The 12,770-nt window shown below is 46.1% G+C and overlaps 1 protein-coding gene across 1 annotated transcript in view; it reads right to left on the bottom strand.

Annotated features, from left to right (window-relative positions):
- Nucleotides 1–12,770, bottom strand: part of Plb1 (phospholipase B1) — a 129,710-nt gene that overhangs the window by 37,200 nt on the left and 79,740 nt on the right. The window contains exons 31-39 of the mRNA XM_029561251.1: nucleotides 12,062–12,135; nucleotides 7,733–7,776; nucleotides 7,096–7,204; nucleotides 5,366–5,417; nucleotides 4,909–4,989; nucleotides 4,307–4,372; nucleotides 3,459–3,559; nucleotides 1,881–1,962; nucleotides 1,196–1,300 (exon numbers count right to left, since the gene is read on the bottom strand). Coding sequence (XP_029417111.1) covers nucleotides 1,196–1,300; nucleotides 1,881–1,962; nucleotides 3,459–3,559; nucleotides 4,307–4,372; nucleotides 4,909–4,989; nucleotides 5,366–5,417; nucleotides 7,096–7,204; nucleotides 7,733–7,776; nucleotides 12,062–12,135 — 714 coding nt within the window. The remainder of the gene's footprint in view (nucleotides 1–1,195; nucleotides 1,301–1,880; nucleotides 1,963–3,458; nucleotides 3,560–4,306; nucleotides 4,373–4,908; nucleotides 4,990–5,365; nucleotides 5,418–7,095; nucleotides 7,205–7,732; nucleotides 7,777–12,061; nucleotides 12,136–12,770) is intronic.

Below are 12,770 nucleotides of genomic sequence, written 5' to 3'. Positions count from 1 at the left end.
CTTCAAGCTCCTGTTGCCTTGACTTCCTTGGCATAATGGATTGTGCCCCTGAACTGTGAACTGAACTCTATCCCTTGAGGAAAAAAAATAGAAATAAAAGGAGTGCTTTCATTTCTAGGCACATTTGCATAATACCTAGCTCATGCCATAGAGGAAGGAATGAATCTCTAGTTCCAAAGGGAGTCTTGAATAGTGTTATGGTTAATATTATCTACCTGACAGGATCTAGAATCACTGAACAAGGTTCTGGGCATGTCTGTGTGGGATTTTCTAGATTCAGTTAATTGAGGTAGGAAGACCCACATGAAATGTGTGAGGTGTACTATTCCAGAGACTTGGGTCCTAGACTACATAAAAAGAGGTTAGCTGAGCAACAGCAATCATTGTTCTCTGCTTCCTGACTGTGGATGCAATGTGACCAGCTGCCTCAAGCTCCTGCCACTATGCCTTCTCACCATCATAGACTATCGCTCTTCTTAAACTGTAAGCCAAAACAAACTCTTCCTTCTTTAACTTGCACTTGTCAGGCAATGATGGGAGAAGTAAATAATACAAGTAGTAAAGGGGGAAAGCTACTTCCCCCTTAGCCCCCAGCCTTGGTAGTCTTAGATAGAGAAGATGGAGCTAGGTATCAAGCAGGTCTGGCCAGAGCTGGCACTAGGGCAGCTGGCCACCTGACTCCTGCAGCCCCCGGGGGCACACCGAGCCATTCTCCTTCCAGCTTCCCTCCAGTTGAGACCCTGGGATAAATGTCACCTTGCTCTGTCTGCAGATCTCTTCTGCGTTGAGTGGAAGCTCCAGGCAAAGAGCATGGGAATGGGGTGGGACTGTAACACCAGAATTCTCTTTTATTACTGCAGGGTTCCATGGGGAAAAAGCACATATGTGGCAGAAAGTGCTAGTGTGGAGTTGGGTACCTGTGAATCTTGTCTGTTTCTTATTTTTCACCTGATTTTAGGAAGGATGCTTCACATCTCTGTACTTCTGTTCTATGGGAATGACAGTATCCCCAGATGGAAGTTGTGGTAGTCTTTTCTATGGGAAGCACAGTGCCTGACATTATGAAGTGTGTACCTGATATCATGGAGATGTCCTCAGGAACTATGGGAAATTCCCACATCAGGATGCCTTAACTGTCCTACAGAGATGCCACAACATATCTCCCTGCAGAGCCTGAGGGAGGAAGGCTGCGTACCTCTAGGATGGGGAGCAGAGTGTTGAGGAAGAAGGGCTGCAGCACCACGGAGAAGTCCTCTCGTGTGTCATAGCGGCCTGACTCTACCAGTTGGAGAATACTGCTCTGGGGACACATACAGGAAAACAGCAGCCTTCAGCACAGTGTAGGATAAGGGCAGGTGGCACACAGGGAAGTTTGGACAGGGAGGCTAACTCATCCTTTCCCCAGAGACTACAAATGCTTTTGATGGCAAACACCATTCCAGAGAATTTGGAAATGGGTAGATTGTGTTTTAAGCTTTGGTTTAAAAAATATCTGCAATCTCTGAAGAACAGGGCAGGAAGTTCCACAAAGAATGAAAATCAGAGACGACACTCCAGAGGTCCTCAAACTCCAGGCTTGCAACCTTCCTTCCTGTGGTCTTGTCTGCAGGGACTCATGTTATAGTGGGGGGCCATGGATGTCAGGGGAAGGTAGCCTTCAAGGTGGTCTCATGTGGTTCCCAGGACTGATGGCCAACAATGAAGGTTAAACTCACAAGGGGACAGAGGAAGGGGCCCAGGATAACTGACGTCTTGCTCAAGCCCTGAGCAGTTCGTCCCTTTCTTGAGTGCCCCTCACCCCCAAACCTGGTGAGGGCTCTGGGCTGTGGTGTCAAAGTGAGTATGGGCAGAAGACAGGGAAAGACACTCCTGTGTCTCACCTGGTAAGCTTGGGTGAAGGCCTCCAACCTGGCCAGCTCGTGGGAGTTCTCCGCTGGGGTCAGAACACAGTTGCACAGGACACTGCACAAAGAAGAGAGGCAAGAAGACCCAGAGCTGAAGCTCCATTCAGGGACTGCTTCAGAGAAGGGTGGGGTATCATGAATCACTCAAGCCCTGATTTGGGAGCACATGTGCCTTGATGCTCTGAGGCACCTGAGAGGCCTGGGAGGAAGCTGGAGTTTGAATGCATTTATGCTAACAAGTGCCAGGATTGGACTGCTGGGCCTGCAGCAGATTCTGCTGAGCAAAAGAGCTTAGACTATGAGAATGGAGTGTTTAAGTAAAAATTTAACTTGAACAGTCTAAAAATAACAGAATATGAATAAATAAAATTAAAAATTAATAAAAATAATAAAAGCAATGCATCCTCTGGTATTGGAGCAGGTACACTGAGGCTTCGATATTTACAGCCTCAGTCTCCCCCCTTCAGTGACACACTCTCCATATATAGTTAATAAACCTTTTAAAAATATTTCTATTTTGCCAGGCATGGTTTCGCACGCCTTTAATCCCAGCACTTGGGAGGCAGAGGCAGGCGGATCTTTGTGAGTTCGAGGCCAGCCTGGTCTACATAGTGAGTTCCAGGACAGCTGGGGCTACAAGGAGACCCTGTCTCAAAAAAGACAAAAAAAATTTCTATTTTATGTGTATCATGTGCATGCAGTCCCTATGGAGGCCAGGAGAGGTCAATGGATTCCCTGGAGATGGAGTTACAGATGATTATGAGCTGCCATGTGGGTGCTAGGAAACAAATCTGGGTCTTTTGCAAGAGCAGCAAGTGATCATAACCACTGAGTCATCTCTCCAGCCTCATATGTACTTAATAGTAAAAGAAAAGTTAAAGATGATCCTTGACTTACAATGGGGTCATGTCCCAATAAACACATGGTAAGTTAAAAATACTTTAAGTTAAAAATCATTTGCTACACCCATCCTACCAAACATATCTGCTTAGCAGCCCCATGAGGATCAACTGTTTCCAGTATCACTAGAGAGCATTAGATGGCATATCACAGTAAGTTCTGTGAGAGCTGTCAAGTCAGTGGTGCATGCAGAAAGTATGAAGAATAATGAAACACATATCTATGTATCTATCACTTGGTCTGAGCAGCAAAGCAGTCTCAGTGTGAAGGTCCCTTGCACTCCTCCCAGTTATCTTCTTCCCCATAAGGTACCTGACTTGTATGTTTTTTCTCTTATTTTCTATTGTAGTTCAACCACATATACATAGTTCACTATGTTGCCCCTTTGTGGTTTGGGCTACTCAGTCTCTTAGATACTAGCCCCTGTGGCTCCTGGTATCATGGAAGTTCCTGCCTAGTACCTGGCACTTGGGATTGGGCAAGGGGCAGGGTCAAGGCCCTAACTTCCCAGAAAAGGATGATTCTAGTGCAAGTCTTTGTTTATAGACATGGATAAACTAAGTTACAGAGATCCTGGGGAGTCAGAGCTGTTTGTAAGCTAGACCAGGGGTTGAGAAATCGCCAATATGGGATGATCAGCACCTATCTACCTACCTGGCCTGATGCACTGGACACTTGTCTGGGTTTTTCAGGAACACTTGCCGGATGACACTGGGGTTCATGAAGTCCACGAGGTTGACCAGGGCTCTGGGCATCTAGGGGCAAGGCTGCAGATGCAACAGGGGCTCCTGGGTGTGCTAGAGGGTCCCTTTAGACTTCTAGTTCATCCCATGCCTTGAGTTCCAGCGACTACTGCATAGAGTGCTATAGCCCGTGCATCACACAACTGCACTTGTGAGGGGTGGGGTGGGGGTGTCCCACATGGGCTATAGTACCTTTGGAGTGGGATAGTAAATGCTAAGAGTCCAACTCTGTTAACCACCATTTAGCAAGCCAAAATTTGGTGACATAGGTGACCTGCTTGCCAGGCCATTAGCCCTGAACCAGTTACTGCCAGCCTGACTTGGTCTACCTCTGTTGAGGAGGCATGGGGACTCAGCCACCCAGAAGAGCATTTGGTGATCAGAATGTTCCTCCTGAGCAGCTAGGCATCCAGCTTGTTGTTGCCATGATCTAGCAGTGGGATGGAAGATGTGAGGCCAGATGCAGAACCAGACAGACTCACTCTAGACACATCACATGGTTCAGAAAGCAGGGTCCAGCCTGGGTACCACCCAGCTAGCTGCTGCTTCCAAGAAATGTCCTGGATAGAAGTGGCCGTCCTTTCTTCATACCTGGGATCTCTGGGGCTAATTCCAAATGGAATAAGGCTAACTTGGGAATAGACCTTATTCTCTGGATATAGGCAAAGCCCAGGCCTTTGGCTCTCTCTACCCTTCCTCTCCTTTCCCACACGAACCCCCATCATGCCGGAGCTGCAAATGGTTAACAGAAGACCTTACCTCTCTATGCAGGATGTCCAAGGCATTGCGGAGATGGTCAAAAAAATTGGCTGCGGAGTACAGATTCTACAAAGAGATGGGAGGGAAAGCAGTTGCTGATCCCTGTGAGAGGGCACAGGGGCGGTTGTGGGCTTCCCTTCTGGATCCCACTCCAAGGATTTGTTCTGCCTCTCATCTCCATCTGTGACTAACTTGGCATGTCAGAATCTGAGCTGACCACCTGACTGTTGTTGTCAAAGACAGGCCAGCTAGAAGGCTGGAAGTTTTAAACAGAGCAGAAAACGGAGAGTCCTCTCCTAAGGGCTTAGGGTCTATAGTTTCTTCTTTTTATGAGAGCTGTAAAGTGAGGAGACGCAATTCACATACGTGCCACCTGCTACTTCATACTTGGAACATGCAGATGGTGCTGGCCACCTCAGAGTGGAGGGTAAGAAGTGTGTGTGTGCATGTATGGGTGCACCTGTATTATGTGTACACATGTGCAATGTGGGTAGAGTTGGATACCCTCTAGAGTCAGTAGTAGGGACCTCTCTTAGAAGATCTCCAAGGGCCTAATGGTGAAAGTCAGGAGCAGGGAGCAGGCCCAGACCCTGTCCTCTTACTGAATCTGTGCAGAAGTCACATAAATCACTGACTCCAATCATCACCGTGATGACCTTCCAGTCTTGGTTGAAGTTCACTCTCTGCATTAGGAAGGAGGAAAACACTTGATCATTTCCAACCCCAAGCCCATCACAGCTCCAGGAAATCCAATCAACCTTTTGTGACTTCCTTGCCCACTTGAAATAATAGAATCAGAATCTCAGGGCTGACAGCATTTTAGAGGTTTGTTTATAAACCAGGGTCTTAGTAACAGGAGGGACCTTCGAGGTCACTGTGACCAGCAGCCACTTTCTCCCCATTGATATCCAGAAGGTCCCAGACAGGGCTGCCCTACCTTTGCTTAAATGCCTCTTGTGACAGGGAGCTCACTGCTTTTCCTGGCAGACCATTCCATTTGGGGACAACTTCAGTGGGTTAAACAGTGAATGTTTAGAAATAACCATCACTGTGACTCACATGGTCATTCTTCATCCTCTGAAGCAGAGTCTGGACTTGGTTTGCAAGGTCCCTGCGAGAGAGCGAGAGAGAGCGAGAGTGAGAGTGAGAGAGCGAGAGCTTTCACTGAGGAACAGTGCCCAGAGTTTTCCTCCTGCAGAAACTACACGCTCCAGGCTTTCATGATACCATGCCCATCAGACCCTGAGGCTGTCAATAACCACATGAACAGCTGATTAGCGATTAGGTGTTAGTTCTAAAAGCTGTAGTCAAGGCTCCTGCCAAGTACATTTATCGCTCATGGTGGTCTTGTCAGGGTTCCACACTAAGAAACCATTCGCCTTTGTTGTTTTGTTTCCAGGTGGGGTTTCATTATATAACCTAGGCTGACCCTGAACTGATCCTCCTGCTTTGGCCTCGAGTGCTGACAGGTGTGTAATCTATAATCAGTCAACTAGAACGGGTCATCTGTCCCTTTTGAATAATTGGTATAGATCATGCAATTAGATGTATGAAAGTTTTAGAATGTTTTCTTCCCCCTGGTTGCCAGGAAGCTAAGAGCTTGATATTCAAGCATAATAACCATAAAAATGTTCACACTGACTTAATTTTTTCCTTTGTCCCAATGACTGTGACTACTCTTATCATGCAACACATATATGCATACATATATGAACATTATATATGTTATTTGCTCTTGTGAACTTATCTAGGTGCTTCAGAAAGAGATGGAGAGTGAGTGAATAAATGCCTTGTACATGCCTGGGTTTATAACTCATGGGAGAAATGGGTGCTAGGCCCCTGGTATAGCCTGAGTGATGGCTCCATCACTCCTGGGATACTGTGGTGGAACTGTGTGCCACAAGCTATTATTATCATCAAACCCAGTGAACAGTTCTGGGGGACATACCCACCAACTAGTGGTGTGAGCTGGAACAAGAAGAGGCTCAGCATGAGAGGCTCACGTGGCTGGGCCTGGAGCTGTGGGGAGCAGGAGTCCCAAGACTCTGGGGCCTCCAGGAGAAGGATAAATGGCCCCTTGGGAGACCATCCCAGGAGGCTGGACAGTTCTGCCTCAGTGGCTTCTGAGTGTCTCTAGTCCCTTTCTTGTTAGCTCCATTTTAAGGTTAGGGAGAAGATGAGACTTTTCCAGGGGCCTCCTCAGGCCAGAGATCCTGACTTCAATGTAGTGGGCCTTCCCAGATCAAATAGGGCAATTGACATTTGGGAGACTCTGGGGAGAGTAGATCTCTTTTTTGTTGTTGTTGTTGTTGTTTGGGTCTTTTTGAGACAGGGTCTCGCTGTAGCCCCAGTTGGCCTGGAATTTACTATGTAGGCCAGGCTGGCCTTGAACTCACAGAGATCTGCCTGCCTTTGCCTCCTGAGTGCTGGGGCTAAAGGTGTGCACCATCACATCCAGTCTGAGAGTGGATCGCTTTATACCATTATGCTGGGGTGAGTTTTTTAAATTGGCTTCACTGTTCAGTCAGTCCAATTCTTAGGAGATAAAGCAGGTGAAAGCCCGGCCAAGTGGCTGGATAACAAGTGTAGGGGCACTGCTCCTTCCCAAGGCCAACAAGGCCCTCTGGCCTCCCTAATATAGCCTCAGTCACAGGGGTTCAGGGAAGAGTAGCCTGAGCCTCAAAATCATTGCTGCAGATGGATAAAGGGCCCCATTCGAAGGCTATTGTGGAGATCTCTGAGGGACCGTGTGCTCCTGTTCCCCACTCTGCTGCCCCCAAATGTCATACTCAGCCTTCGCTCTAGGAACAGCCTGGTTAAGGAATGCATTTGTAGAACTGGCATCACCGGTGCCCACCGCATAGCCTGTGAGATTTCCATTAAATTCCTGGAGGATATCTGGAACAGGAAGGATAGACTCTGGGAAAGAGCTCAGGACAAGACCAGGATACCTTTTTCAGTACTGAGGGAGCGAGGGTCCCACGATGGGCTGTGCCATCATTGTCATGCTTCTTGGGGATAGGCAGGGGCTGCTGCACATGTGCCTGACATAAACTAGGGCCTCTCTCAGTTGAAATGATGCAATAAAACACAGCCAAGGCAGCAAAAGCCTCCTACTTACAGATATACTTCAATTCACAGTGCAGTGAAGGGCACTGACTGGGTCAGTTGAAAAAGCTTAGGGCTTAGGATATTTGATGGCTTGCCCTAGGTCACCTCACAAGCACATAGAAAGGTAGGGATTGAACCCAGATCTTTAGGCTCCAAATCCAATGCTCATTCCATACCACCCCCTGGCTGCCTGTCTAGGGCCTCTTCTTCCGCTTCATAGCAGAAGCCCATAAGATGAGGCTATGTGATCTTCTTGGGAGGCCTCAGAGTCAGATGGATAGAGTGGTCCCACTCAAGCCCTTGGTGGTTACTTACTGGGTAAGGTGGTCACGTTCTCCAGGGACTCATCCCCGCCAGCACTGTAGGGAGTGGGCAAGCCAAAGAAGGAGAGAAATCAAGTCAGTATATACACTTTACCAAAGAACCCCACTATTCTTAGAATCTGAGAGATCTCGAGAAAATTCTACGTTTACCAATAGTTTGCTTCACCTATAGTCTAGGATTTGAAGGCAAAAGAGTTCTTTTTGTACCCACTCAAGAAAGAGTGCTTAGGTGAGAACACTCTGTGTGCCCAGCATGGACTATATTATAGGCCTTGATTCTCCTGTCCTCATAAGCTTATGAGTTAGCTTTGAGTATATCCATGTGCCAGAGTAGAAAATGAAGGTGCACAGAGGTTAAGTTGCTAAAGGTAACTAAAACCCAGCTTGAGCTGGAAACTTTGAGAACAGATAAGCCCTTCTCTGCTCTGTATCAGGTAGATTCCAATGGAAGATTCAGAGAGCAGATGCTTGCTGTCTTCCAGTGCCCCATCTCATTTTATCTGGTCTAATCTCAAGACATACTCTAAAATGGTTCATTTCTTTCCACGTTTAAACTGAGCACAACATACAGGCAGCAAGAAGAGAATAATTTCCATTTTAACAAAACTAGGTGTTGAGGTATCTGGTATTTAGTATTCTTTTTTTGTATTTGTTTTTTTGGTGTTTTTTTCCCCTCTTCTTTTGTGCCTCTTTGCTCAGCCCCAGCACAGCCTTCCAGTCCAGTGGATTTTGAGAACAGAGCCTTAGCATCTCAGCCCAGCAGTGGAGACCTTGAAAGGATGACCATGAGTCAGTAATTGCTCTTCAGTCAAGGAATGTTTGGAATGAAGTCAGCTGTTTTATACCAGGTTGGTCAAGGGCTTAAGCCACAGGCTCAGCAAGAAGCTCAGGTGGACAGAAAGGCTGGAGGAAGCTCTGCCCTTCTGCACTGCTCAGCTCTCCCTTCCATGGCCCATCGGGCGTCTGGACCTAGGCGGCTAACAGTTTGACATTTGTTTATATGGATTATTTCCCAAGTCTGCATGAAGGTTTAGATCCTTTCTCTGAACCAAAGGCACCGAACTGGAGCATTTTACACTTGGAATGAAACTATAAATCTGTATACTGCCCGCCCCAATCTGCTACCTCTGTTTCCCCTCAATAAAATGAAAACATACATAAACAAATACCTCATATACTTTCTTTTGTTATGTCTTTAAGGCCTCTTGGTGCTAAAAACAAATGTGATGACAGACCAAGGCCAGCAGGCCAGGGAAATCTCTCCCTGGTGCCATTTTAGAATTAAATGTCCAGGAGGAAAAAGACAATTCTACAAATAAATACAGAGAAGTAAAAATGCTCAAGCCACCATTTTGCTCAGAACTGTGTAAACATGAAAGGGAAACGGAGTCATATCAAACATGTGGCATGTTCTAGACCCTTCAATGAATGTAAACTGTAATACTCTGAGTTCAATGGCTGGGCTTTGTTTATCTGTTGTCATCACTCATGTACAGAAAAGTAGAGGAGCTGATCAGTCCTGTTTGTTGAAAGGGTTTCAATAATTCAGTAATGTGAAATTGAACTCCCAATGAAAAAAACAAGAATGCTATATATATTTTTTCTTTTTGGTAAGCAAATTTTATTTTGGTCCATGAAGTAATCCCAGACAAGCTAATATATTTCAATGAAAGAGAAAGCTGTGCTTTAAAGACCTCTGGCTCACTGCACTGGTAAACTAAGTGATGATGCATGATCTCATAGGTTGGAGTGGAGGTATTGGAAACACAGCCAAATCTCTGCAGGCCCTGCTTGCAGTCACCCATTCCCCAAGAATCCTGGGTCCCCTTGCCCTACATCTAACTCCATGAGAACCATTTTTCCCGCTTTGTTTCCTTGGAGGAAGAGACCCGATGTGCTTTCTAATGTTCCTGGAATTATTAATTCCCCAGTATTTCCAATGTAGAAGCTTTAGTAGCTCCAGAAAATTGCTTTTCTCAGATCAGTCTACTTCAGGGATGTTTCCCAGGGGTTATTAACAGACGTAAACAAAGGGAAAAAAGTCTAGAGTTAAAGGAAATGCTAGATCAAACATAAAATATAAACAGATTTATTCAATGCAACATTTCTCAGAGTCTTTAACAGACTGATGTGTATGTGAATTCCCCAGAGGAAGGAGGTAGTAGGTAATTTTTCCCCCAAAATAAAAAGGAGTTCCCCCTCTTAGCAAAACACTCCATGGAACACACTTTGAGGAACACCTGTCTGTGTAGTCTACCACTGTCTCTCAGACTCTGACCTAAGCTTCCATTTTCAACACAGGTGCATTTGGGGCGAGATATTTGGAACATTTAGAACAAGCATGGTGGTGCATGCCTTTAATCCCAGCACTTGGGAGGCAGAAGCAGGTGGATCTCTGTGAGTTCAAGGCCAGCCTGGTCTACATAGTGAGTTCCAGGTCAGCTGGCACAACAGAGAGATCCTGTCTCAAAAAGACCAAAATAAATAAATAAAAAGAACAAGCCAAGGTTTTGTTTAAACTTCAAGGGACAGCAGTTATTGGACGTGAGTTTTTGGAGTTATAACTAGAAAATTCAGGCATTTCATTCACAGGAAAGAGACATTGGCTAGACATCTGCATGACTGTGAAGGGAATCTCCAGAAGACCACCATTCTGGGTTGGGAGTCCCACTAGCTCAACTGTCTGTGAGGTTGGGCCTGTCACCTCATTTCCCCAGGCTGTTCCTCCAGGGAGAATTGACCCACCTACCTTGTGGTTTCCCCACATAATGATGATGTGAGGTCACTGCCGCCCTTAGCTGAGGCAGAGAGCAGCTGCCACCTCCTCATGCTTTTTCCAGATTGTAATAAGCCCTGTTTTCTTTCTCTCACTCTTCCTTTTTTTTCCTTATAGTTTCAGTAATGTGGGAGAATGATAATTGAGGTTCTGTTTTGTTCCAGGCAGGCCACTACAGAGACTGAGCTGGCAGAAGATGTAGAAATGTGGGAGCCTCTGAGTTGAAGGGTACCTTAGTCCTGGGAGAGAAGATTGCATTCACGCTAAGGACCATTGGGTCTGCCCTGGGAGTGGCTACAAGCTGTGTGGTCCTGTCTTTCACCCTGGGAAACCTTTCTCTCTGGGACTTTGCTTAGCTCTTATCACCCCATCTTGTTCTCTCTCACTTTCTTAGGGGAAGATCCTTGAAATGAATGCACCCAAAGGAAAGGGAAGAAGCAAGCCCACAGCTCATTAGTGCTCTGCCCTCTGGTGGCCAGCTTTGGTCTAGTTTTCCCAGAAAAATCCTAAACTGCTCATCACCCTCCAAATGGTTAAAGCATGCAAAAGCACATAGTTTATTAGGAAAGAAAGAAACAAAACACAACTCACGCTTAACCGCATACCTAACACCCTGAACCTGAGCTTTTCTACTTTTGTGTCTGGGGTGCCCTTTCTCACCCCTTCTGTGGCTAATGGCTAATCTTTCAAAGCATGCCGGGTACCACTTTCTCTGGGAAGCCTTCCATTGTGACTGGCAGGGTTGGTTCCTCCCTCTTCTCCAGTCCTGTGGCACTTGGGTTGCAAAAAGTACTTTCCTGGTGAGCATGTGCCTTATGTACAGCTCCCTTGGCTACCCAGCTCAGTTCTTAGCCCTGTGCCAACACACAGGAGAGATTCAGGGATGCCCACTGATTGTGATTTTGCCTTCATTATTTCCTCTGGAAGCGTTTGTTGGGGCTTGGAAGTTTTCTGTGTAGATGTGTACATACATGTACAAGCGGAGGTACAGAACAACATGAATACATACATGAAGACAGATATAGGAGCATCAACATATGGATACAGACATGGGAAGGTGGAGACTCAAGGACTTGGTGTTTTTCGGGTACATTTCATGTTGAATTTGCTGGCCCAGGAGTTTGGTAAGAACCTTGATTTACTTTTTCTGCATAATTTAAAGATAAAAAGATTACCAATAGCAAAATATCTTCTCTAGTCAGCAAATGTTCACAGTTTGCAGGCATATAGTTTTCCTTCTGAAAGCCCCTTCTAGACCCAGTCCTTATTCTTTGGGATTTGTGCATTTATAGAAGTTAAGTCCCTACCCAAGCTAGGTATGGCAGTACATGATGGTAATCCCAGCACTTGGGAGATAAATAAGAGTTCAAGGTCATCCTTGGCTATAGAGTTTGAGGTTAATGTAGGCTACATGAGATACAGGCAAAACAAACAAACCCAAAAGCAAATGTAAAAACAAACAAGCAAATTGAAGAAACCCTCATCCAATCTCTGGGGAGGAGGGGAATATGCCCTAGGGAAGAAGAAGTCAAGGGTTAAAATTACCTAAATGACAATCCCCGGTACTGTGTGATGACATCTGGGAGGTTGCCTTCTTGGGAGCCGATTCCACTGCCAGCCTTTGAAAACAGACCAAAATCCACAGGAAAATCAGTAAGTCAGAGAGAAAGGAGGGGCTGTGAACACCGAGGTTCTGAAGATGTGGTTCCCAGTGAACTTATGGAAGCAAGAGGGGTGTCAGGCCAGCAGCCAGGAGGCTGTGTCTGTGACCCTCCCTCCCAGCTGTGCTTCCTCAAACTCACTGATCCATGAATAAACTTGCCTTTCCACAAGGGAGGTTTGAGGGCCAACTTAGATCATAGTTGTAAAGACTGTTTGGAAAACTCTCAAATGCTTTACAAAAGAGAGTGACATCAGTAATATTGCCAGCATCACACTGCATGAGTCTTTATGAACATGCAGAAAGAACTCAGATTGGAGCTGCTGCGGTGGAAAGATTTCCAATAAAGTCTTTCATTTCTCTTCTTTTCCTTGAGAGCCATCAGGAAGGCATTCATAAAGCCCCAGATGTGCTGCCAGAAGATGGTGCCCTGGGATGGCAGCATAGCCCAGTGCTGGAAGTAAGAGGCAGAGCTTTATCCAATACTGAAGGATAAAGCTGCTTTCTGCAATGAGGTGAAGTGGAAATAGGGGTCTGGGCTGATCATAAGACATAATCCAGAGGGAGAATAGCACTCACACAAGCACGAGGAGA

The sequence above is a fragment of the Nannospalax galili genome, unplaced genomic scaffold (assembly GCF_000622305.1).
Source record: "Nannospalax galili isolate Female #2095 unplaced genomic scaffold, S.galili_v1.0 scaffold893, whole genome shotgun sequence".
Classification (NCBI taxonomy): domain Eukaryota; kingdom Metazoa; phylum Chordata; class Mammalia; order Rodentia; family Spalacidae; genus Nannospalax; species Nannospalax galili.
Note: the sequence above shows the minus strand (reverse complement) of the source record. Positions and strands in the feature narration are given on the sequence as shown.